The sequence below is a fragment of the Oncorhynchus masou genome, chromosome 17, assembly GCF_036934945.1.
Source record: "Oncorhynchus masou masou isolate Uvic2021 chromosome 17, UVic_Omas_1.1, whole genome shotgun sequence".
Taxonomy (NCBI): Eukaryota; Metazoa; Chordata; class Actinopteri; order Salmoniformes; family Salmonidae; genus Oncorhynchus; species Oncorhynchus masou.
The window spans coordinates 7,732,832-7,757,298 of NC_088228.1; the positions used below are offsets into that span (position 1 = coordinate 7,732,832).

A 24,467-nucleotide genomic window follows, 5' to 3' on the forward strand; every position below is an offset into this window, starting at 1 on the left:
CTGTATATTTGTTCAGTAAATGTGTTTAGAAAAAGTACAGTTTTTTACGGTAAAACTCTTGCCCAGGAGGGCCCAATGTTCTGAATAAAAAAGTACAGTAGGTGGCAGTGCAATATTGGTTACGACGTTTCCGCCAATGAATGAACAGAGACCAGTGTTTACGACCTTTTTACGACAAAAGGTTCTTTATTTCCCGTGTTTACATCCAAACCCTGTTTGATGCCAGAGATGCCCAACGCTATACAGTTGCAAATGCAAAAACGGCATCGGATGGACGCTTTGAGAGACGGTTAGTTATGTTACTCTCATAGAAACTCATTCCTTGTCGAGATCTAGCATACATTTGGTCTGAAAACGTTATTCATACGCTCCATTGTTTACATTTTGGTGGCACGTGTTTTGAGGGTTTGAAGTGTAAAGCAATTTTGATGTTCAGTTTGCATAATCTCACCAGTCATATTTAGAGGCATTTAAGTCACATTTACACCAACCAGCTGTAGTTATCTGTTCATATAGTATAAATCCTAGAGAAACACTTGACCTGGAGGCGAGAGAAACGCACAGCTGTTTAGGCGAGGTGCTGGCAAGCGGAATGTAACGCTTGAAAAAGAAAGGTTGAGCCGCACACTCTTGGAGCTTAGATGCAATAATTTAATAACCTAATAACCAACGTTTCGACAGTCAAGCTGTCTTCCTCAGGGTATAATAACAAAAATTGCGGGTCACTAGTTTATATAGTGTCAAAGGACACACAGGTGTCTGTAATCATGGCCGGGTATGGCTTGATATCATTGGTTACTTTACAGATATAAATATAACATATAAAAAACATAAATGGATATACGATCATAGATACAATTTGGCTATATAAGCCTACAAACATTTACAATGACTAGCAAAATCACAAGAACGGTGCTACGATGCTCCGAGATTCGTACTTTTAATTTGCGCTTCATTTTACCCACATAATTTTTTACCACAAGGACAAGTTATAAGATAAATAACTGCCTTAGTGTAGCACTTGGTAACAACAACTTTTTTGGGGGGATCTCTGTCCCTGTTTGGGTGTGTTTGAAGTATTTGTAAGTGCCATTGCATTGAGTGCAGCCATTACACTTGTGCAGGGGTATTTTGGGGTGGTACATCTTTGAACATCTTGGCCATGTTCTGTTATAATCTCCACCCGGCACAGCCAGAAGAGGACTGGCCACCCTACATAGCCTGGTTCCTCTCTAGGTTTCTTCCTAGGTTTTGGCCTTTCTAGGGAGTTGTTCCTAGCCACCGTGCTTCTACACCGGCATCGCTTGCTGTTTGGGGTTTTAGGCTGGGTTTCTGTACAGCACTTTGAGATATCAGCTGATGTACGAAGGGTGATATAAATAAATTTGATTTGATTTGGTAAAATCAGAGCTTTTACCAATTGATCTCTGAGATTTCTGCAAGAAGATGCTGTCATCGGATCTTAGAATTTTTCCTTGGACTACTCATAAGATACCTGCCAGGGTAGGCAGGGTAGCCTAGTGGTTTGTTGGACTAGTAACCGAAAGGTTGCAAGTTAAAACCCCCGAGCTGACAAGGTACAAATCTGTCGTTCTGCCCCTGAACAGGCAGTTAACCCACTGTTCATAGGCCGTCATTGAAAATAAGAATTTGTTCTTAACTGACTTGCCTGGTTAAATAAAGGTAAAAATAAAATAAAAAGTAGGTCTTCCAGTCATCTCTGTTATCCAGCTAACTGAATTTGTGTCTGCTGTAGGTCTCCCTCTCCCCCTATCATCTCTGTTAACTAACTGAATTTGTGTCTGCTGTAGGTCTCCCTCTCCCCCTATCATCTCTGTTAACTAACTGAATGTGTGTCTGCTGTAGGTCTCCCTCTCCCCCTATCATCTCTGCGTCTGTTGATTCCTCCACTGCGGCTGGTGTCTGCAGCTCTATGGCAAGTTGTTCAGCAGAGAGACGTAATGGACTACGGGTTGGTGGAGGAGTTTGTCACCACTGTGTTGGAGATAGTTCCTGATATGATGAGTTACAGGGAGAGAGTCCAACTCATCATGGGGCTGCGAGCACAGGTGAGAGATGGTGCTGATTGGTGGAGATGAGGGAGTGGCCAGAGTTCTTCAACTCTCATCTCCTGAGGTGTATTCATTAGTGTGTACACCATAGTACCTTACCATATTCTATTCAGTTAACCCTAAGGGGTGTCTCAGGGGGAGTGGCCAGAATTCCTCAACTCTCATCTCCTGATGTCAGTGCTGAGTTTTTTGTTTGTTTGTTGGCCCACCCACCGGTCTAACTTTTACTTCATCAGCTGGTTCTAGAGTTGTGTCGCTCTGATCACCTAGCCAACCCTGAGACCATCCAGCCACACCTGAACAGGATGAAGACCTGTATGATCACTCATAGGGACAAGGAGGTGAGTACTACCCAGTAACAGATCAAGACTTGTAACGCTGCTACTTAGTTGAATTTATTATGACTGAGCTATCCATACTTGCTGTAGATTTCTGATCCAGAGGTGGAAGCGTCAGAATCAAACTTCCTGAAGCTGATTCAAACTCTGCTGGAAGACCCAGTCGAGAAGGAACACTTCTTTCAGGTCAGTGTTGTAACGAAGGAGCTGCTGAAGATTTTAGATGTTATTTGATTAGGATCTCATTTAGTCCTCATTCTCTCTAATCTTCCAAGAATCCTTGATGATGATGACTCCAGAGTGAATGCTTTTACAAGGAATTAAAACTTATTATTAGATGTTTTTTTTTTAAGTACTGAATATTGGGCCTCCAGAGTGGCGCAGTGGTCTAAGGCAGTGCTAGCTTTGCCACTAGAGTTTCTGGGTTCGAGTCCAGGCTCTGTTGCAGCCGGACACGACCCAGGAGACCCATGGAGCAGCGCACAATTTGGCCCAGCGTCTTCCGGTTTAGGGGAGGGTTTGGCCCGGCAGGGATGACCTTGTTCCATCGCGCGCTAGTGACTCCTGTGGCGGGCCGGGCGCAGCGCACGTTGACACAGTCGCCAGGCAAACGGTGTTTCCTCCTACACATTGGTGTGGCTGGCTTCCGGGTTAAGTGGGCATTGTGTCAAGAAGCAGTGCTGCTTGGTTCGGCTTACAACCTTCGCCTCTCCCGAGTCCGTACGGGAGTTGCAGTGATGAGACAAGACTGCAACAACCAATTGGATACCACAAAATTGGGTAGAACAAAGGCAAAAAGTTTTTTTTTTTTTTTTTTTAAGGGGAAAAAAGTACTGAATTTCCTCTACTTGTTTGTTTCTTAGAGTGTGTTTCCAGAGGAATTTGGCCCCAAGTATAACTCAGCACTGCAGACTCTGGTGTGGGAGTTCCTCTCCAGGCTGGAGAAGCTGCTTCCAGCACCAACCCTTCAACAGGTACCATGCTAACATCTTATTACCTTCATCAGTGACCATGCTAACATCTTATTACCTTCATCGGGACCATGCTAACATCTAATTACCTTCATTGGGGACCATGCTAACATCTTATTACCTTCATAGGGGACCATGCTAACATCTAATTACCTTCATCGGGGACCATGCTAACATCTTATTACCTTCATCGGGGACCATGCTAACATCTTATTACCTTCATCGGGGACCATGCTAACATCTTATTACCTTCATCGGGGACCATGCTAACATCTTATTACCTTCATCGGGGACCATGCTAACATCTTATTACCTTCATCAGTGACCATGCTAACATCTAATTACCTTCATAGGGGACCATGCTAACATCTAATTAACTTCATCGGGGACCATGCTAACATCTAATTACCTTCATTGGGGACCATGCTAACATCTTATTACCTTCATAGGGGACCATGCTAACATCTTATTACCTTCATCGGGGACCATGCTAACATCTTATTACCTTCATCGGGGACCATGTTAACATCTTATTACCTTCATCGGGGACCATGCTAACATCTAATGACCTTCAGCAGCACACTATCATAAAAGTTGTTTTTAAAATTCAGTGTACAAAGATATTTATCCTTAAATGACAAATGCCATGTGAATAACTAGATGGTTATAACACAGTGAAAATATGTATAAAGACACATTTCTTAAAAGCTACCACATGTGTTTTTATGTTATAATACAAAATGGATACATTGGTCTTTTTAAAAGCCATTCTCTCTCTTCCCATTTAGACGGCATCTTGGTTCCTACCTGACCCCTCTGTCCTGGAGGAGTGTGTGCAGTGTGTATCCCACCCTCAGCCTTTGAAGACCCTTCTCCAGCACCACAGCAACACAGGTGGACATGTCGACACCAATGGTAGGAGAAATAGACTTTGGACAGGAAATAATGTTATGTGATTTTTAAGCTTTTTCTGTACCCAATCTTCCCGACAGCTGAAGGTCCCGACGCTTCTGCGCATGTGGGGGATTCTTTACTTTACGCACAGTCTCTGCTCTAACTAGTAGAAAACCTCCCTTCACTATCAAATCAAATTTTATTTGTCACATACACATGGTTAGCAGATGTTAATGCGAGTGTAGCGAAATGCTTGTGCTTCCAGTTCCGACAATGCAGTAATAACCAACAAGTAATCTAACTAACAATTCCAAAACTAATATCTTATACACAGTGTAAGGGGATAAAGAATATGTACATAAAGATATGAATGAGTGATGGTGCAGAGCAGCATAGGCAAGATACAGTAGATGGTATCGAGTACAGTACAGGAAATAATGTTATCAGATAGCCTATAACATTTTAATGTTTGGCTTTAATGTTTTAATATTGACTTTTTTTCTTCTTCTACGGTCTTCTGCTCTACTAGTACTGTCTTCTGCTCTACTCGTACTGTCGTCTGCTCTACTCGTACTGTCTTCTGCTCTACTCGTACTGTCTTCTGCTCTACTCGTACTGTCTTCTGCTCTACTCGTACTGTCTTCTGCTCTACTCGTACTGTCTTCTGCTCTACTCGTACTGTCTTTTGCTCTACTAGTAGAAAACCTCCCTTCACATTTCTGACTATCAGACGTGAATGACAATTGGTAATGTTTTACCAGTGCAACGTTGGTGCAGCATCTCGGCATACCAACCATTTCATCTCAAGAGTTCATGGAGATATGCATTTAGATCTTCTTGAGTTGCACAGTGTTGTTTTGAATTAAGTAGCCCGCAGTGTTGTTTTGAATTAAGTTGTCACCAGTGAGCATTATATTATGCTTAGTAACGTTATACTATGCTATTATATTTGGTTGTGTTATGTAGAATACTATCATTATGTGATCTTGCAGACATTTGATTCAGACTTTGATTCAACTTGATTAAACAAGCACCATTCACCAGAGCATCCTGTTCTCTAGGAGTAGAGGAGAGACAGCGTAGACTAGAGAATCCCGCACATGCACAGAATCTTCTAGACCTTTAGCTGTCGGGAAGAGGGGTCTAGAAAAGTCAGATCTGCAACCACTCCATATGAAGATATAACATGTTAGCCTTTAATGTTTTTTACATTTTTATATATAGACTTCTTGTCATCCTGTCCTCAGGTCTGTTTTCTGGCGAAAATCAAATCCCAATCGAAGCTGACCCAGAGGTCCAATCAGAACCTGTGCAGCAATGTATGAGCCATGTCTCATCTGACAATAAGTCAGACATGACCTCTTTGTTGGAACTGGGGATTGATTCAGACCGAACTGTGCACAAAGGGGTGGAGCCTGTGCACAAAGGGGTGGAGCCTGTGCACAAAGGGGTGGAGCCTGTGCACAAAGGGGTGGAGCCTCTGCACAAAGTGGTGGAGTCTGCTTCTTTAGAGGTAGGGCATATATACAATGAAACTACAGAGAAAAATATTAAACACAACACACCAGGTAAAGAGCTAGCAAAATATATGCAAAATAATACATCTTTTCACCACCTTAACACTGACAGTGGGCTGAAAATCCAAGGAAAAGCCCACAGCAGCCAACATGAAGTGCAGGACATTTCTAATTTATCTACTTCCTGTCAGCTCCATCAGCCAACAGTCCTGCTGCACAGACTTGACATTGCTGATATGCTTTTACCTGTGACGGAGGTCTCTTCAACACCGAGGAGAGAGAGGCTTCAGATTGACAAAGTGGGATCCCAAGGACAGAGAAGAGGACAGGTCATATCACAAAAGAGTGAGAGGAATATCAATGAAGAGCCCTCTGATGGTCAACCTCGGTATTCTCTGGCCCCTGACCCATCCCTTACCACAGGGCAGCCTAAAAGAAGCAAGCGTGTCAAAAAATGCTCCTTGTGTGGAAAGACTTTCAGCGAATCAAAGGATTTGACGGCACACATGAGATGTCACAATGAGCAGAGCCCTTACAAGTGCACCCAGTGTGGACAAGACTTTGAACACCACGAGGACTTACAGAAACATCAGCAGAATGTGTGTGAGGCGGCAGCTCAACCAGAAGAGGACAACATGTCTGCGACATCCGTGGAGGATCAGACGGAGCTAGCATGCACGGAGCTATCAGAGTCTTCCAAAGCCAGGACATGCCGTGTGTGTCATAAAACTGTCTATAGTACAAATTATTTGAGAAAGCACCTGAAATCCCAACACGGTCAACTCCTGAAGATACACAAGAAACACAAAACGTTTTTCTGTTGCTCCTTGTGTAATAAGACCTTTGGATGCAGAAATTATTTGAGAAAGCACCTGGAATCCAAACACGGTCAATTTCTGAAGATGCATAAGAAACACAAAAATATTATCTGTTGCATTATGTGTAATAAGTCCTTTGATCTTTCTGAGCCAAACAAGTGTGAGGTGAACCAACAGCAACTCCCCAGGAAGGCACACCCAGAGGCCAACACACTTATTGCTGCAGTGATACCACAGCCCTCAAGCACTACATCCCAGAACCCAACAGCCTCCAATGCTCTGCCCATTCAGACACAGTTCTACAATGACTACAGAACATGTCTTTTGTGCAATGAAACTTTCAATACCGCAGAGACCATGAGAAAGCACCTAAGATTTCAACACAATATACTGTCTTACTTGTGCCACGATTGTGGGGAAAGTTTCCCAAGCAAATTAGATCTTCAGAAACACTCAAAGAATTGTTTGAGTATTCCAGATTCAAGAAAATGTCATGAGTGCAGGACAATTACTCCTCAAACAACGCAGCCGCAAGCAAACATTTGTCAGGAGATGAACCAAAGACAACAGCAACTACCTGCAGGGGGAAATGAGATGGAGATCCCTCAGTCCTGTAACACAGGCGTTAACTCCTTAAATGACTTGCAGCAATGGCAGCCAAATGAGTGTGAGAAGATTCACTTTCAGGGAGGACAGCAAGACTGGAGTGAGGAGGTTGATCCAAACCAGCATCCAGGGGAGGTTGATCCAAACCAGCATCCAGGGGAGGTTGATCCAAACCAGCATCCAGGGGAGGTTGATCCAAACCAGCATCCAGGGGAGGTTGATCCAAACCAGCATCCAGGGGAGGTTGATCCAAACCAGCATCCAGAGGAGGTTGATCCAAACCAGCATCCAGGGGAGGTTGATCCAAACCAGCATCCAGAGGAGGTTGATCCAAACCAGCATCCAGGGGAGGTTGATCCAGCCAACAGAAGCAGTTCTCTGATTCCAAGGGAGAATGGGACAGATATTCCCCAGAGCCATAGCACTTCACCCCAGAACCCAACAACCTTCGATGCTCCCCCCACTCAGACGCAGCCACCTGGCATCTCCCCCCCAGCCTCGCTAAAATCTAGAACATGTCCTTTGTGCTCAAAATGTTTTGCTTATAAAAAGACCATGATGCAGCATCTGAGACGTCATTCACAGGGTCAGGGACCCTTCATGTGCACCATATGTTCAAAGAGCTTTGGTACCGCCAGCGATTTGAAGAGACATCAGGGAATTAAGAGCGGTTGTGGGCCAAATCATCGTAATCTCGTCATACCTGAGAATGTTCCCACAGAGCAAAAAACTGTCTTCTCCTGCCCCCATTGTCAGGGACAGTACACGAGTGAAAAAAAAAAGAAAGCACACATGGTATGTCACACAGGAGATGGGTTCACCTGTAGGTTTTGTGGCAAGATATTTGCCGAAGACAAGAAATTACGCAATCATGTTCGTTCTCATATCGACAGACGACATCTATGTGACACATGTGGTAAAGATTTTACGTCTCTGTCTAACTTGAAAAAACACACACTTGTACACACAGGAGAGCAGCCGTACATTTGCACAGACTGCGGCAAAAGGTTTAATCTGAAGGGTAACCTGAAAGTCCATCAACAGAGTCATACAGGAGAGCGGCCATTTGCGTGCACAATGTGTAAAATACGCTGTTTCACACAGACTCATCTGAAACGGCACATGTTGAGACACACAGGGGAGAAGCCTCATAAGTGTTTGGCTTGTGGGAAGACTTTTCAACGGAAAAACACATTGAGGAAACATCAGCAAGATTCGTGTGTTTAGTTCTTGGCTTTTACACACTGCCTTCTTGAGATGCAGACTCGGTCATACTTTTTTTCGCTCAACATTGATAACGTTTAGTTGATGGCATTAATGGCTTGCAATTGGTTGTAGGTTCTAGTCAACAGACAGGCATCCATCTTTTGCTACTTTTAACGTTTTGCATATTGGTAATATCTAGTGTGTGTGTGTGTGTGTGTGTGTGTGTGTGTGTGTGTGTGTGTAAAGGATATTGTCAATGGGTTGCTGTACAATGCTGACAGAAAAAAAGGCAACATTTGACACAAAACAGAAAATATATAATTTTTTCTGTCAGCATTGTACAGCAACCCATTGACAATATCCTTAACAAACGGCAAATGTAAGTCTACAAGAGAGATTGAAATACATAGGTAGACCGTATGCATTTTGAATGTAAACAAGTATAAATTGTCATCCCTACATTTTGTTATTGTGTTTAAGAATACTCATGTGCTGTGACCTTATTTACTATTATGTATTGATTTCTTCTTCAGTCTTCATGCGATGTGCACTGCACAGAACACAGGAAGTATAATAACTGAATTATTGTAATGTTTGTGTCAGTTTAATCCTGTAAGGGATGGATTGCCAACTGGCAATTTGACACAAAAATAAAATGTCATTCACCACAATCGGTTAGCCTTTTTCCCCACACAACTCTGCCCAGGAGGGTGCACTGTTTTAAACATTTTCAGATGGAAATGTGACTGTCCATTATCCATCCATTCCCTGTCTGCCCTGTCCTTTCCTTGTGCGCTACTGTCACAGTACAGTAGGTGGTAGTGCAACGTTGGTTACAACGTTAAAGCCAATTAATGAACACAGACCAGTGTTTACGAACTTCTTACAAACAAAGGTTCTTTATTTCCTGTGTATACATCCACCCGGTCCGTGCTATCCGGGATCCTAGGAACGACTCTACCCCCCCCTTCTGATTATGCATGCTGTTTTTTTATTTATTTTTTACATAGATTAGTTATTTGAGACGACCATGATAAGCAGTTGTCTAGCTGCACTCCCAATAGTTTGGTTTCTGCCACTTCTTCAATCTGTACTCCTCCCATACTTAATTGTATCCCATGCTGTTTTGGCCTTTTCCTAGTTGAACAGACCAACATAACTTTGGTATTCTTGGTGTTTAAAGCAAGTTTGTTTTGGCAAACCCGTTCCCTAATATTCTCCAAATCTCCTTGCAAAGCTTGCTGTACCTGTTGAACCGATTGTCTTGCTGCATAAATTGTAGTATCATCTGCAAATATAGTAGCTTGAGTTTCAGCTAAGGCATAGGGAAGGTCGTTGGTATATATTAAGTAGAGAAGTGGCCCAAGGAAGCTGCCCTGCGGTATTCCACAGTTTAACACATGAGGGGAAGAAAATTAACCATTGTTATAGGTGGACTGTTTCCTGTCAGTGAGATATGACTGTACCCAATTCAATGCTACCTCCTTTAAAACCATAATGCATTAATTTTGTCAAAATAATTTCATGATCCACTAAATCAAATGCTGCACTGAAATCTAAAAATAGTACACCTACAAACCTACCATTATCCATAGCATTGAGCCACATGGTCATGGTTGTCAACTGTACCGCAGGAATGGAACTTAAATCACAGAGGGTAGATGTTGTGGGGGCAGCTGCAGAGAAGTACTTGGGTGTATGAGATTTTACTGCAGAAGAGTTACAAGATGTTTTGAACGATAGTGTCCTGTCTTCCAAGGCTGCTGGCCTGGAGTAGGATCAGACAGGGCCAAAGTAGTAGAATAGTGGTGAGGTTTTAGTGGGTGCAGTGTTAGTTGGTATAGTGGTCAGGTTTTAATGGGTGCAGGGTTAGTTGGTATAGTGGTGAGGTTTTAATGGGTGCAGTGTTAGTTGGTATAGTGGTCAGGTTTTAATGGGTGCAAGGTTTGTTGGTATAGTGGGGAGGTTTTAATGGGTGCAGGGTTAGTTGGTATAGTGGGGAGGTTTTAATGGGTGCAGGGTTAGTTGGTATAGTGGGGAGGTTTTAGTGGGTGCAGAGTTAGTTGGTATAGTGGGGAGGTTTTAGTGGGTGCAAGGTTAGTTGGTATAGTGGGGAGGTTTTAGTGGGTGCAGGGTTAGTTGGTATAGTGGGGAGGTTTTAATGGGTGCAGGGTTAGTTGGTATAGTGGGGAGGTTTTAGTGGCTGCAGGGTTAGTTGGTATAGTGGGGAGGTTTTAATGGGTGCAGGGTTAGTTGGTATAGTGGGGAGGTTTTAGTGGGTGCAGGGTTAGTTGGTATAGTGGGGAGGTTTTAGTGGGTGCAGGGTTAGTTGGTATAGTGGGGAGGTTTTAGTGGGTGCAGGGTTAGTTGGTATAGTGGGGAGGTTTTAATGGGTGCAGGATTAGTTGCTATAGTGGGGAGGTTTTGGTGGGTGCAGGGTTAGTTGGTATAGTGGGGAGGTTTTAATGGGTGCAGGGTTAGTTGGTATAGTGGGGAGGTTTTAGTGGGTGCAGGGTTAGTTGGTATAGTGGGGAGGTTTTAGTGGGTGCAGGGTTAGTTGGTATAGTGGGGAGGTTTTAATGGGTGCAGGGTTAGTTGGTATAGTGGGGAGGTTTTAATGGGTGCAGGATTAGTTGCTATAGTGGGGAGGTTTTGGTGGGTGCAGGGTTAGTTGGTATAGTGTGGAGGTTTTAATGGGTGCAGGGTGAGTTAGTAGGGCTTTTTTTTTTTTTTTACTAAGCGTAATACATTCACACTATAGAATAGTACACATAGAAAATTTTTTGCGGACCGCCATAATACCAAAGAAGAAGAAGCAGTAGCTACAAGGGTAAAATACATAGTTGCGAATACAACGGCATCGGGTGGAAGCTTTGACGCGAGATGGTTAGTAATGTTGCTCTTATAGAAACTCATTCCTTTTCGAGACCTAGCAATAAAGTTGACGTATTGTAATATCATTTTGTCTGTCACGTTTAAAAAAACGTTTTTTAAGTAGTTTAAGTATTAAAATTGATTTATTTTGTCTGAAAATGTGACGCACGTGCTCCGTTGTTTCCATTTTGGTGAAAGGTTACGTCCTGCCTACTGAAGCAGAGGCGAAGAGAGAGAGAGAGATGTCTGTATTCTCCAGCAGGCGGTGTCACTCACCAAGCAAGGAGTTGTTGTATGGAGGTGAATGTAAGTGTCAAATTTGGTTAACAAAAACGGTATGGCTTATTTGATCGAATAGAAGTTTCGTAATGCTTAGGATGTTCACACGCGTATAGCTCTCATTGGCTAGAATGGCCCAACTTGATCTTGCCTCCTCATTGACTGCCTTCCATTTTTGAAGACATTTCTTTTTCATTGTTAGAGTGGCCACTACAGTATCTGGTTAATATAATGGAACATCTGTGCCTGTATTGTGTGTGTGTGTGTGTCTGAACAAGTATAAAACCAAGGTAGTTAATTTACTGTCACCTGCAGTTATGGAACGTTTCCTCATGCGCAAAACTCCCCAGAAGCGGGCGCGCGAGGCGGACAGAGAGGATGGGAGTGGTAAAACCCCTACAGCTTGAACATCGTTGCGATTCTTGCTTGGCTGGTGGTGCATTTGGTAGCTGACAAGATTTGATAAATAACTGGTACTTCAAATGAACGAATCCCTGTCAGTTATGTGTAGTATCTGCATACTAATACCATCAGTATTAAGCTTTTGTTGAAAATAATAAAACAAATATATAAACACATATATATTTACAATTTAAAAGATATGGTTGCTTAGCAACTTGGGGAATAATATATACCGTTTTGTACACCCTCAAAAAAAGTTTAACTTTTCAACAGCTTACATTGAAATAAATTGTACATTTTCACCTCCCTCTCTCTTTCAACATCGCCAACTACACCTCCGATGATAGTTCTGGCTTTTGCTTTCACTGTATGCTAGCAGGATAATCCATATCTCCAATCTGCTTTGCTGATAGTGATGTGTTAATTGTTCTAATTAGAATGTATGGTAAAGCCTCAACCCTTAGCCTCTTTTTTTTTATAAGTACAAACTTTTTTGTGTGTTTTGTGTGACAGAGATAAAATGCAAAAATAGATAAACTTTCTACTCGAGCAACTTTCTACTTGAGCGCAGCTCCAGTTGGGTCATTATCATTCAAAACAATCAAACTGTCACTACTGAGAAGTGGTTAAGGAAGAGTGCTTTGAATACTGATGTTAACCTTTCTGGTTATAATCTTTTTTGGCAAGACAGATCTTCCAAAGGTGGTGGAGTGGCAATCTTTACCAAGGAACACCTTCAGGGCTCGGTTGTCTCCACCAAATCTGTCCCCAAACAATTTGATTTGCTGGTTTTAAGCATTAAACTTTCAAATAGCTCTTCGTTGACTGTTGTTGGGTGCTATTGTCCTTCATCAGCACCGGCCTGTACCCTGCCCACCCTAATCTCTCTCCTGGCCCCTTACACTAAGTCTGAATTTGTCCTGTTAGGTGACCTAAACTGGGACATGCTTAAACCACCTGACCAAGTACTAAAGCAACGGGACTTGCTAAATCTTTCTCAGATTATTACCAATCCCACAAGGTATGACTCCAAACACCCAGAAAAGGCTACTCTCCTCGATGTTATCCTCACAAATAATCCTGATAGGAATCAGTCTGGTGTTTCCTGTAATGACCTTTGTGATCACTGTTTTACAGTCTGTGCTCGTAATGGCTGCTCAGTGAAACGACCTGTCCTGATTTGTCATAGACGCTTGCTAAAAAACTTTAATGAGCAAGTATTCCTTCATGAACTGGCCTCTGTAAAATGGTATAGAATCAGCTTGGACCTTCTTTTTTTTGATATTTTCAGTGGTATTGGAAACGAACATGCCCCCATAAAGAAAATTATAATTAAAAACAGGTTCAGCCGCTGTTTCGACCGGGATCTTGCAGAGTTACTCCACCTTAACAATTGCATTTGGTGAAAGGCTCTGCACACACATACTCAGGCTGACTGGCTCTCGTTCAGGCAAATGAGAAATAAGTGCACTCAGGCTGTCCGGAAGGCTAAAGTTAGTTACTTTAAGGAGCAGTTCTCTCTCTGTGGATCTAACCCCAAGAAGTTCTGGAAAACGGTGAAATACCTGGATAATAAACTCTCCTCCTCACAGCTGCCCGTGTCCCTTAATGTTGATGATGTGGTTGTTACTGACAATCTTTAATCACCACTTCATTAAGTCAGGGTTCCTATTTGACTCAGCCATGCCTCCTTGCCCGTCCAACATTTCCTCATCTCCTACCCTTTCTAATGCGACCCGCCCCGATGCTTCTCCCTCTTTTTCCGCTGCCCCACTACAAAGTTTCTCCCTGCAGGCAGTCAGAGAGTCTGAGGTGCTAAAGGAGCTCCATAAACTTGACCTCATAAAAACATCTGGGTCATATGGTTTAAGATCCTCGTGTCGTCTTAAGGGTCAAAAATGACCCGCCACTATGTTTAACAGCAGAGAAAACCTCCTAAATTATATTTTTTGTTGACTTTTCCTAGAGTGAACCCAACATTATAAAAAGTGAAACATCGCCTTTGTTCCTATTTCCATTAAGGCTGTACAACACCTCGGTACAAAGGTTGTCTTAAGGGTAATTTTTGACTCAGCAGTTATACAATAATTTACACACCACACAAACCACAAAGACACACACACACAATGAGAAATGTAGATGATGTGTACTACTGATTGAACTCAGCCAGCAGCTCCTGAACAGGAAGATCGCCATGGTTGTCACGGTTAGAAAGAACAAGCCTGACCTCCCCCTGCACTTCTCGCAACAAGGCGAAGAGAGGCCTTCTCATCAATGTTTGCCTTCAGCCCCACCACCATGATATTTTCTTACCTCACAAAGAGGAAGAAGAATGTGGTTCTTCTGAGCACACTGCACAAAACGGCTGAGACCAGTGATCGTGAGGACAGGAAGCCAGCCATCGTCCTGGTCTACAACCACAACAAAGGAGGCATGGACAACCTGGACAAGGTGATTGGAACTTAAAGCTGCAGGAGAATGACTGCCCGCTGGCCCCTGGTCATCTTCCATAACATCATTGATGTGTCCTCATACAATGCCTTCGTGATATGGAACAAGATCAACCCTACCTGGATGCCTGATAAGCGGAACTAGAGGAGGGTGTTCAGGGAGCAGCTGGGAAAGGCACTTGTAACCCCACACATTCAAAGAAGGGAGCGCCTCCCCCACACAGCAGCCTCTGCAGCGCTTGTGAAAGCTCTTCAGTTGGTTGAATCTTGTCCTGATCTACCTGAGGCTGCAGCTGGGGCAGGCAAGAGGAGGAGATGCTACTTCTGCCCCCCAAAAGAAGGACTGTAAAACGAATACTATGTGCTGCACATGCGAGAAATACATCTGCAAAGTCCATGCACACACACTTGCATACTGTCCTACATGTGCAAATTAGAGTTGATTGATTTATGTTCTTCACATTTTTGTTTTGTATCTGTTATCTTATTTTGTTCTTATGTATTGATGTTGTTTATGCACCTTGTTGGTGGGGGCAATGGTTAAAAAAAATGAGAGAAGACTAGTATTTTGTAGGTAAATTCCTAATTGAACAGTATATAAGAATATATCACTATGTTGCCAAAAAAGTTCAATACTGTTATTGTTTCCCTTCAATAAAATACATTCAAACTACTTTCTGCACATTTATGCTAATTTCTTAGGCTACACCAATGCTATCCCTTGCTTGAAAAATTATATTTACACCTATGCAATACCTTTAGCAATAATAATAATAATAAACCTCTACTTTAGTATATAAAAAAAAACATTATGACAGGTGTATGTAATAAGAACTAGTGGTTGTCACACCCTGACCATAGTTTTCTTTGTATGTTTGTATGTTTTGGTTGGTCAGGGTGTGAATTGAGTGGGCATTCTATGTTACATGTCTAGTTTGTCTAGTTCTATGTTTGGCCTGATATGGTTCTCAATCAGAGGCAGGTGTCATTGTCTCTGATTGGGAACCATATTTAGGTAGCCTGTTTGGTGTTGGGTTTTGTGGGTGATTGTCCTTGTTTCTGTCTCTGTTACTTTGCACCAGTATAGGCTGTTTTCAGTTTTATTAAACATGAATCTCAATAGCCACGCCACATTTTGGTCCGACTCTCCTTCACACCCAAACAAGGGCACTGCGTTCATCCACCTCTGGCCTGCTCGCCTCCCTACCACTGAGGAAGCACAGTTCCCGCTCAGCCCAGTCAAAACTGTTCGCGGCTCTGGCCCCCCAATGGTGGAACAAACTCCCTCACGACGCCAGGACAGCGGAGTCAATCACCACCTTCCGGAGACACCTGAAACCCCACCTCTTCAAGGAATACCTAGGATAGGATAAAGTAATCCTTCTCACCCCCCCCTTAAATGATTTAGATGCACTATTGTAAAGTGGCTGTTCCACTGATGTCAGAAGGTGAATTCACCAATTTGTAAGTCGCTCTGGATAAGAGCGTCTGCTAAATGACTTAAATGTAATGTTAAATGTTACAGTGGTGTCCACTGATTTAAATGCAGTCTTTCTGCATTGTGAGGGAAAACCCAGATATTCACAAAGTTTGTGATGAATGACAGGTTGTTTCTTCATGCAAAATAGATTTGGGGTTTAAAATTAAATTAAGATGCTTTATTGTAGGGGTTTAGTGAAGGCGGGTCATTTTTTACTCTTAAGTAAAGAATGTTAAGACTGTTAAGAATGTTAAGACTACACAAGGGTTAAGGTTGCTGCCCCTATCATCACCAAGCCTATCTCCAATCTTTTTAACGTGTCTCTCCTTTTTTGGAGAGGTTCCCATTGCTTGGAAGGCAGCCACTGTTCGTCCTTTATTGAAAGAGGGAGATCAAGCTGATCCTAACTGTTATAGGCCTATTTCTATTTTGCCCTGTTTATCAAAAGTGTTGGAAAAACTTGTCAATAGTCAACTGACTGGCTTTCTTGGTGTTCATAATATTTTCTCGGGTCTGCGTTCTCGTTTCTGCTCAGGTTATGGATGTGTCATTGCAACCTTAAAGGTCCTCAATGATGTCACCTTTGCCCTTGATCCTAAGCAATATTGTGCTGCTATTTTTATTGACTTGGCCAAAGCTTTTGATACTGTAGACCATTCCATTCTTGTGGGCCGGCTAAGGAGTATTGGTGTCTCTGAGGGGTCTTTTGGCTGGTTTGCTAACGACCTCTCTCAAAGAGTGCAGTGTATAAAGTCAGAATCTGCTGTCTCAGCCACTGCCTGTCACCAAGGAAGTAACCCAAGGCTCGATCATAGGCCCCATGTTTTTCTCAATTTACATCAAAAACATAGCTCAGGCAGTAGGAAGCTCTCTCATCCATTTATATGCAGATGATACAGTCTTATACTCAGCTGGCCCCTCCCCGGATTTTGAGTTAAATGCTCTACAACAAGGCTTTCTTAGTATCCAACAAGCTTTCTCTACCCTTAACCTTGTTCTGAACACCTCCAAAACAAAGGTCATGTGGTTTGGTAAGAACAATTCCCCTCCTCCCACAGGTGTTATTACTACATCTGAGGGTTTAGAGCTTGAGGTAGTCACCTCATACAAGTACTTGGGAGTATGGCTAGATGATACACTGTCCATCTCTCAGCACATATCAAAGTTGCAGGCTAAAGTTAAATCTAGACTTATTTTCCTCTATCGTAATCGCTCCTCTTTCACCCCAGCTGCCAAACTAACCCTGATTCAGATGACCATCCTACCAATGCTAGATTACAGAGTGGTAATTTATAGATTGGCAGGTAAGGGTGCTCTCGAGCGGCTAGATGTTCTTTACCATTCGGCCATCAGATTTGCCACCAATGTTCCTTATAGGCCACATCACTGCACTCTATACTCCTCTGTAAACTGGTCATCTCTGTATACCCATCGCAAGACAGTGTAGTCTAGTGGTTAGACTGGTTGATGCTTATTTATAAAACCCTCTTAGACCTCACTCCCCCCTATCTGAGATATCTACTGCAGCCCTCATCCTCCACAAATAACACCCATTCTACAAGTCACATTCTGTTAAAGGTCCCCAAAGCACACACATCCCTGGGTCGCTCCTCTTTTCAGTTCGCTGCAGCTGGTGACTGGAATGAGCTGCAACATACACTCAAACTGGACAGTTTGATCTCAATCTCCTCATTAGGAGACTCAATCATGGACACTCTTACTGAGTTGTGGCTGCTCTGCGTGATGTATTTTTGTCTCTACCTTCTTGCCCTTTGTGCTGTTGTCTGTGCCCAATAATGTTTGTACCATGTTTTGTGTTGCTACCATGTTGTTGTTATGTTGTGTTGCTACCATGCTGTGTTGTCATGTGTTGCTGCCTTCTTATGTTGTTGTCTTAGGTCTCTCTTTATGTAGTGTTGTCTCTCTTGTTGTGATGTGTTTTGTCCTATATTTACAGTTGAAGTTGGAAGTTAACATACACTTAAGTTGGAGTCAATAAAACTAATTTTTCAACCACTCCACACATTTCATGTGTAAACAAACTATAGTTTTGGCAAATCGGTTAGGACATCTACTTCGTGCATGACACAATACATTTTTCCAACAATTGTTTCCAGACAGATTATTTCACTTATAATTCACTGTATCACAATTCCAGTGGGTCAAAAGTTTACATACACTAAGTTGACTGCCTTTAAACAGCTTGGAAAATTCCAGAAAGGATGTCATGGTTTTAAAAGCTTGTGATAGGCTAATTGACATAATTTGAGTCAATTGGAGGTGTACCTGTGGATGTATTTCAAGGCCTACCTTCAAACTTAGTGTCTCTTTGCTTGACATCATGGGAAAATCAAAAGAAATCAGCCAAGACCTCAGAAAGTTTGGTTCTTCCATGGGAGCAATTTCCAAACCCCTGAAGGGACTACGTTCATCTGTACAAACAATAGTCCTCAAGTATAAACACAATGGGACCACGCATCCGTCATACCGCTCAGGAAGGAGACACATTCTGTCTCCTAGAGATGAACGTACTTTGGTGCGAAAAGTGCAAATCAATCCCAGAACAACAGCAAAGGACCTTGTGAAGAGAAGATGCTGGAGGAAACAGGTACAAAAGTATCAATATCCACAGTAAAATATCGACATAACCTGAAAGGCCGCTCAGCAAGGAAGAAGCCACTGCTCCAAAACTGCCATAAAAAAAGCCAGACTATGGTTTGCAACTGCACATGGGGCCAAAGATTGTACTTTTTGGAGAAATGTCCTCTGGTCTGATGAAACAAAAATATAACTGTTTGGCCATAATGACCATCATTATGTTTGGGGGAAAAAGGGGGAGACTTGCAAGCCGAAGAACACTATCCCAACAGTGAAGCATGGTGGTGGCAGCATCATGTTGTGGGGGTGCTTTGCTGCAGGAGAAACTGGTGCCATTCACAAAATAGATGGAATCATGTGGGAGGAAAATTATGTGGATATATTGAAGCAACATCTCAAGACATCAGTCAGGAAGTGAAAGCTTGGTCGCAAATGGGTCTTCCAAATTAACAATGACCACAAGCATACTTCCAAAGTTGTGGCAAAATGGCTTAAGGACATTCAAGTCAAGGTATTGGAGTGGCCATCACAAACCCCTTACTTCAACCCTATAGAGAATTTGTGGGCAGAACTGAAAAAGCGTGTGCGAGCAAGGTGGCCTACAAACCTGCCTCAGTTACACCAGCTCTGTCAGGAGGAATGGGCCAAAATTCACCCAACTTAATGTGGGAAGCTTGTGGAAGGCTACCTGAAACACTTGACCCAAGTTAAACAATTTAAAGGCAATGCTACCAAATACTAATTGAGTGTATGTAAACTTCTGACCCACTGGGAATGTGACGAAAGAAAAAAAGCTGAAATAAATCCTCTCTACTATTATTCTGACATTTCACATTCTTAAAATAAAGTGGTGATCCTAACTGACCTAAAATAGGGGATTTTTACTAGGAATAAATATCAGAAATTGTGCAAAACTGAGTTTAAATGTATTTGGCTAAGGTGTATGTAAACTTCAACTGTACTACCTCAATTAGCCCGACTAACCGGTGCCCCCGCATTGTGTCCCACCTCCCACCCAACCCCTCTTTTACGCTACTGCTACTCTCTGTTTGTCATATATGCGTAGTCACTTTTACCATATCTAGCCCGACTAACCAGTGCCTGTATATAGCCTTGCTACTGTATATAGCCTCGCTACTGTATATAGCCTCGCTACTGTATATAGCCTCGCTACTGTATATAGCCTCTCTACTCTATATAGCCTCGCTACTGTATATAGCCTCGCTACTGTTATAGCCTCGCTACTGTTATAGCCTCGCTACTGTATATAGCCTCTACTGTATTTAGCCACTCTACTGTATATAGCCTCTCTACTGTATATAGCCTCTCTACTGTATATAGCCTCACTACTGTTATAGCCTCGCTACTGTATATAGCCTCGCTACTGTATATAACCTCGCTAGTGTATTTAGCCTCTCTACTGTATTTAGCCTCTCTACTATATATAGCCTCTCTACTGTATATAGCCTCTCTACTGTATATAGCCTCTCTACTGTATATAGCCTCTCTACTGTATTTAGCCACTCTACTGTATATAGCCTCTCTACTGTATATAGCCTCTCTACTGTATATAGCCTCACTACTGTTATAGCCTCGCTACTGTATATAGCCTCGCTGCTGTATATAACCTCGCTAGTGTATTTAGCCTCTCTACTGTATTTAGCCTCTCTACTATATATAGCCTCTCTACTATATATAGCCTCTCTACTGTATATAGCCTCTCTACTGTATATAGCCTCTCTACTATATATAGCCTCTCTACTGTATATAGCCTCTCTACTATATATAGCCTCTCTACTGTATATAGCCTCTCTACTGTATATAGCCTCTCTACTGTATATAGCCTCTCTACTGTATATAGCCTCGCTACTGTATATAGCCTCGCTACTGTATATAGCCTCTCTACTGTATATAGCCTCTCTACTATATATAGCCTCTCTACTGTATATAGCCTCTCTACTGTATATAGCCTCTCTACTATATATAGCCTCTCTACTGTATATAGCCTCTCTACTGTATATAGCCTCTCTACTATATATAGCCTCTCTACTGTATATAGCCTCTCTACTGTATATAGCCTCTCTACTGTATATAGCCTCTCTACTGTATATAGCCTCGCTACTGTATATAGCCTCGCTACTGTATATAGCCTCGCTACTGTATATAGCCTCTCTACTGTATATAGCCTCTCTACTGTATATAGCCTCGCTAGTGTTATTATTCAGTCTTTTTACTGTTGCTTTTTATTTCTTTACTTATCTATTGTTCACCTAATACCTATTTTTACTTAAAAATTGCACTGTTGGTTAGGGCTTGTAAGTAAGCATTTCACTGTAAGGTCTACCTCCACCTGTTGTATTCGGAGCACGTGACAAATAAACTTAGATTTGATGGCAGAGGATGAATGGCACTACAATGGGCCTCAGGAGCTCGTCACGGTATCTCTGTACATTCAAATTGCCTTTGATTATGCTTGCCCATACCTTAACCCCAACTCCACCATGGGACACTCATGGTGGAGGCTCTACACGGCAGCTGACCGTACAGCCTTGACATCTGCAAACCTCTCGCCCACACGACGCCATACATCTGTGTTTGTGAGGACAGTTGGAGGTGCTGCCAAATTCTCTAAAACGACGTTGGAGGCAGCTTATGGTAGAGAAATGAACATTCAATTCTCTAGCAGTCAGCATGCCAATTGCAATTGCATCTGTGGCATTGTTTTGTGTGACAAAACTGCACATTTTAGAGTGGCATAAGGTGCACCTGTGTAATGATGACACTGTTTAATCAGCTTGTTGATTTGCCACACCTGTCAGGTGGATTGATTATCTTTGCGAAGGATAACTGGTCAACAAATTTTAGAGAAAGAAACTTTTTTGTGTGTATGGAACATTTCTGGGATATTTTAGTTCAGCTCATGAAACAAGGGACCAACACTTTACATGTTGCGTTTATATTTTTATAGTTCAGTATATGTTCAGTTGTCTTTTCAACAAACCCATTTGTCCAATATTCCTAGGTTTCAGCAGTCTGATTCAAGAATCACTATTATTGATGGTTTCTTGTTTAATGTCCTCTGGACATAACAAGGCCACGACAGTTAAAAAATAACATTTGAGAAAAAAAAAAAACACATTTATGAATGAGGGCTTTCACACCAACGGGGGCTCATGTAACCTACGAACATGAACCATGACTTGAAAAAGACCCTGTTCTGCTGCTGATAGCATATCAGTGCTCTACACGGCAGCTGACCGTGCTTAACCCACCCTGGGGTAAAAAAAAAAACATGACTTCGCCTACACAATCCTGGCTCTGGATTGCATCATCTTTAAAACGTCTTCTACACAACGTTTTGTGTGTGTCTTTTAAAACGACACAGTCATAGATGCATATCTAGTATGTGTTATCATCCTTTTTGTCTGCTTTAGTGTTTGGTTGTCTTTCTTGTTCCTCCTTTTCCCTCCTCACCTGCTTAGTTTATGGGAAGAGGAAGAGGAAGTAATTCATGTTTTTTCAAAAATCTTTTTTTTTTTTTTTTTCCCCGCTCACTGTTGTGTTCACACCAAACCACAGTGCATCAGCAATCCTTTTCTTTCTTAATGTATAACATCCCCTTTTGTGTTGTGGAGCCTATATGGCCAAGTCACAGAGATATCTCAAATGGCACCCTATTTCCTAGTGCTCTACTTTTGACCAGGTCAACCTGTAAGTAGTGCACTATATAGGGAATAGGGTGCCATTCTGGTCAAAAGTAATGCACTATATAGGGAATAGGGTGCCATTCTGGTCAAAAGTAGTGCACTATATAGGGAATAGGGTGCCATTCTGGTCAAAAGTAGTGCACGATATAGGGAATAGGGTGCCATTCTGGTCAAAAGTAGTGCACGATATAGGGAATAGGGTGCCATTCTGGTCAAAAGTAGTGCACGATATAGGGAATAGGGTGCCATTCTGGTCAAAAGTAATCCACTATATAGGGAATAGGGTGCCATTCTGGTCAAAAGTAGTGCACGATATAGGGAATAGGGTGCCATTCTGGTCAAAAGTAGTGCACGATATAGGGAATAGGGTGCCATTCTGGTCAAAAGTAATGCACGATATAGGGTATAGGGTGCCATTCTGGTCAAAAGTAGTGCACTATATAGGGAATAGGGTGCCATTCTGGTCAAAAGTAGTGCACTATATACTTAATAGGATGCCATTTGGCGCGCACACATTGGCCCAATGACTTTATTCATTGATGAAATGCCAGTACCTCATTTACATAAAAACAAATATATATTTTTGGTAATTACGTGAAGAAACAGTTTTATTGTAATTTTTTTTTCTCAGTTCAGTGTCTGTTTTGTATTAGCTAAATGGAGCCGTTGTGCAGAACGTCCCACGGGGCTACTGCTGCAGACAGACTGTATGTAGGTGTCTTCCCCAGGCGTATGGGTGGGACTGTGATAAGAACTTCTGTTCTGGGAAAGTGACAGTTTACTGTTGGGTGACTAAGCTGATACTGTTTGCAGGAAAAAGGCGGGATAAAAGTCATGCGCGAGAGAACGAGAAAAGTGAGGCAGAGTCTTATGAGACACCAAAGAGAAGAATGTCAACACGTGAGGTGGGGATTCTTTTGAAGCTACAGGGGGTCCTATCTAAAGCAATTATTTAATGCACATGCATGTCAACAAAGGTACACAGTGCAGTGCATTGTCGCGCACAAACTCCAACTCAGTACTTGTTTTGGACCCCTGGATGGGCTGCTAAACTGCCTGCTCAATAACATAACATCTTCCAGAAAATCCCTTAAAAAAAAAAACTGTTACGTTCAGAATGTGCTGCGAACTGTTTTGTACAGAGCATGACAAGGGGAGACCTCATGTTTTGGCTATGCCTCCGCACCGGTGTTAACTTGCATGTACAATGATGAAATTGTTTAGTAAAACTTCCAAAACCCATGTGCAGTTATAATAGTGGGGGAAACACACCTAGTGAGAGGTCGTGTGGTGAGGTTGTGGTTTCTCTCCAACATGGCAACCTGTTCTATTGAAAAACAAACCACAGAATCTCTTTCCACTTGTTTCTGAAACAGCTGTGGGCAACTGTCTGGCCAGACCTTCCTCCCAGACTGTCTGGCTCGGCCCTTCTCCCAGACTGTATGGCTAGGCCCTCCTTCCAGGTGGATTGTGGTGGACTTTGTCTGTGTCAGCACCAGCAAGGCTTTGGACCCGGGAGAAACATGAGCCAAAGACCACATCCAGAGCAGCAGGAGAGGCCTATGGCAGACTTAACCAAGGTTAACCAAGTGGAGAGAACATCAGCAGCCATTATGAATCATACTGGGAACACCTGGGCTGAGTTTCCCAAATGCAAACATCGTCTTTAGCTCGAAGAACATTTTAAGTCCATTGATCTTAATGCTGAAGAGGATCTGGATGTTTTTGGGGTAATTCACCCCTGGGAAGATTGAGGTGTTTCATTAAGATAAATGTAGAGCTGGTAAACTGTGTTGGAGATTTCAGGTGTTTCGCAGCTCTAGTTGCGATGTATTGATGTAGTTACATGTCTTGCATTTTTTATTTTTTTGGTGGTGGGGGGGGGCATTGGAGTCATTTTCAGATGAAGAGGTCAAAGAGCTTTGAACAACTGCTACTTTACCGTGTAAAACAAAGAAGAGTTTAACAATTGTTTTTAGCTAGGCGAGTCAGTTAAGAAGAAATTCTTATTTACAATGACGGCCTACATCGGCCAAACCCGGACGACCAATCGTGCGCCGCTCTATGGGACTCCCAATTACATCTGGTTGTGATACAGCCTGTATTTGAACCAGGGTGTCTGTAGTTTCATCTCTAGCACTGATACAAAGTGCTTCAGACCGCTACGCCACTCGGGAGCCCAACCTGAGGTTTTCAGGTTTCTAAATAAGTCAAATGTACCACCAATGACTATTAGTGTAATCATTGGTTACAGT

At 42.5% G+C, this 24,467-nt stretch overlaps 1 protein-coding gene across 6 annotated transcripts; it reads left to right on the forward strand.

Moving 5' to 3' along the window:
• Positions 1 to 209: 209 nt before the first annotated feature.
• Positions 210 to 24,061, forward strand: LOC135558375 (zinc finger protein 808-like). Of its 6 annotated transcripts, XM_064992129.1 has the most exons (10): positions 210 to 289; positions 1,867 to 2,069; positions 2,309 to 2,413; positions 2,501 to 2,596; positions 3,274 to 3,384; positions 4,170 to 4,296; positions 5,523 to 5,788; positions 11,495 to 11,602; positions 23,026 to 23,117; positions 23,589 to 23,835. In XM_064992129.1, the coding sequence occupies exons 1-10, from the start codon at positions 220 to 222 to the stop codon at positions 23,737 to 23,739; spliced, it is 1,329 nt and encodes a 442-aa protein (XP_064848201.1). In that variant the 5' UTR covers positions 210 to 219; the 3' UTR covers positions 23,740 to 23,835. The 6 variants fall into 6 exon arrangements, with proteins under 6 accessions (XP_064848201.1, XP_064848200.1, XP_064848203.1 ...); XM_064992128.1 differs by lacking the exon at positions 23,026 to 23,117 and having other exon boundaries at positions 23,589 to 24,061; XM_064992131.1 differs by lacking the exons at positions 23,026 to 23,117; positions 23,589 to 23,835 and adding an exon at positions 11,891 to 15,345.
• The last annotated feature ends 406 nt before the right edge of the window (positions 24,062 to 24,467 follow it).

Excerpts from the sequence above, each read along its gene's own strand:
- LOC135558375 (XM_064992127.1), top strand. The coding sequence starts at position 220 with ATGCCAGAGATGCCCAACGCTATACAGTTGCAAATGCAAAAACGGCAT. Across the intron at positions 290-1,866 it reads GATGGACGCTTTGAGAGACG|GTCTCCCTCTCCCCCTATCA; the intron begins GTTAGTTATGTT and ends TGTCTGCTGTAG. Across the intron at positions 2,597-3,273 it reads AGAAGGAACACTTCTTTCAG|AGTGTGTTTCCAGAGGAATT; the intron begins GTCAGTGTTGTA and ends TTTGTTTCTTAG.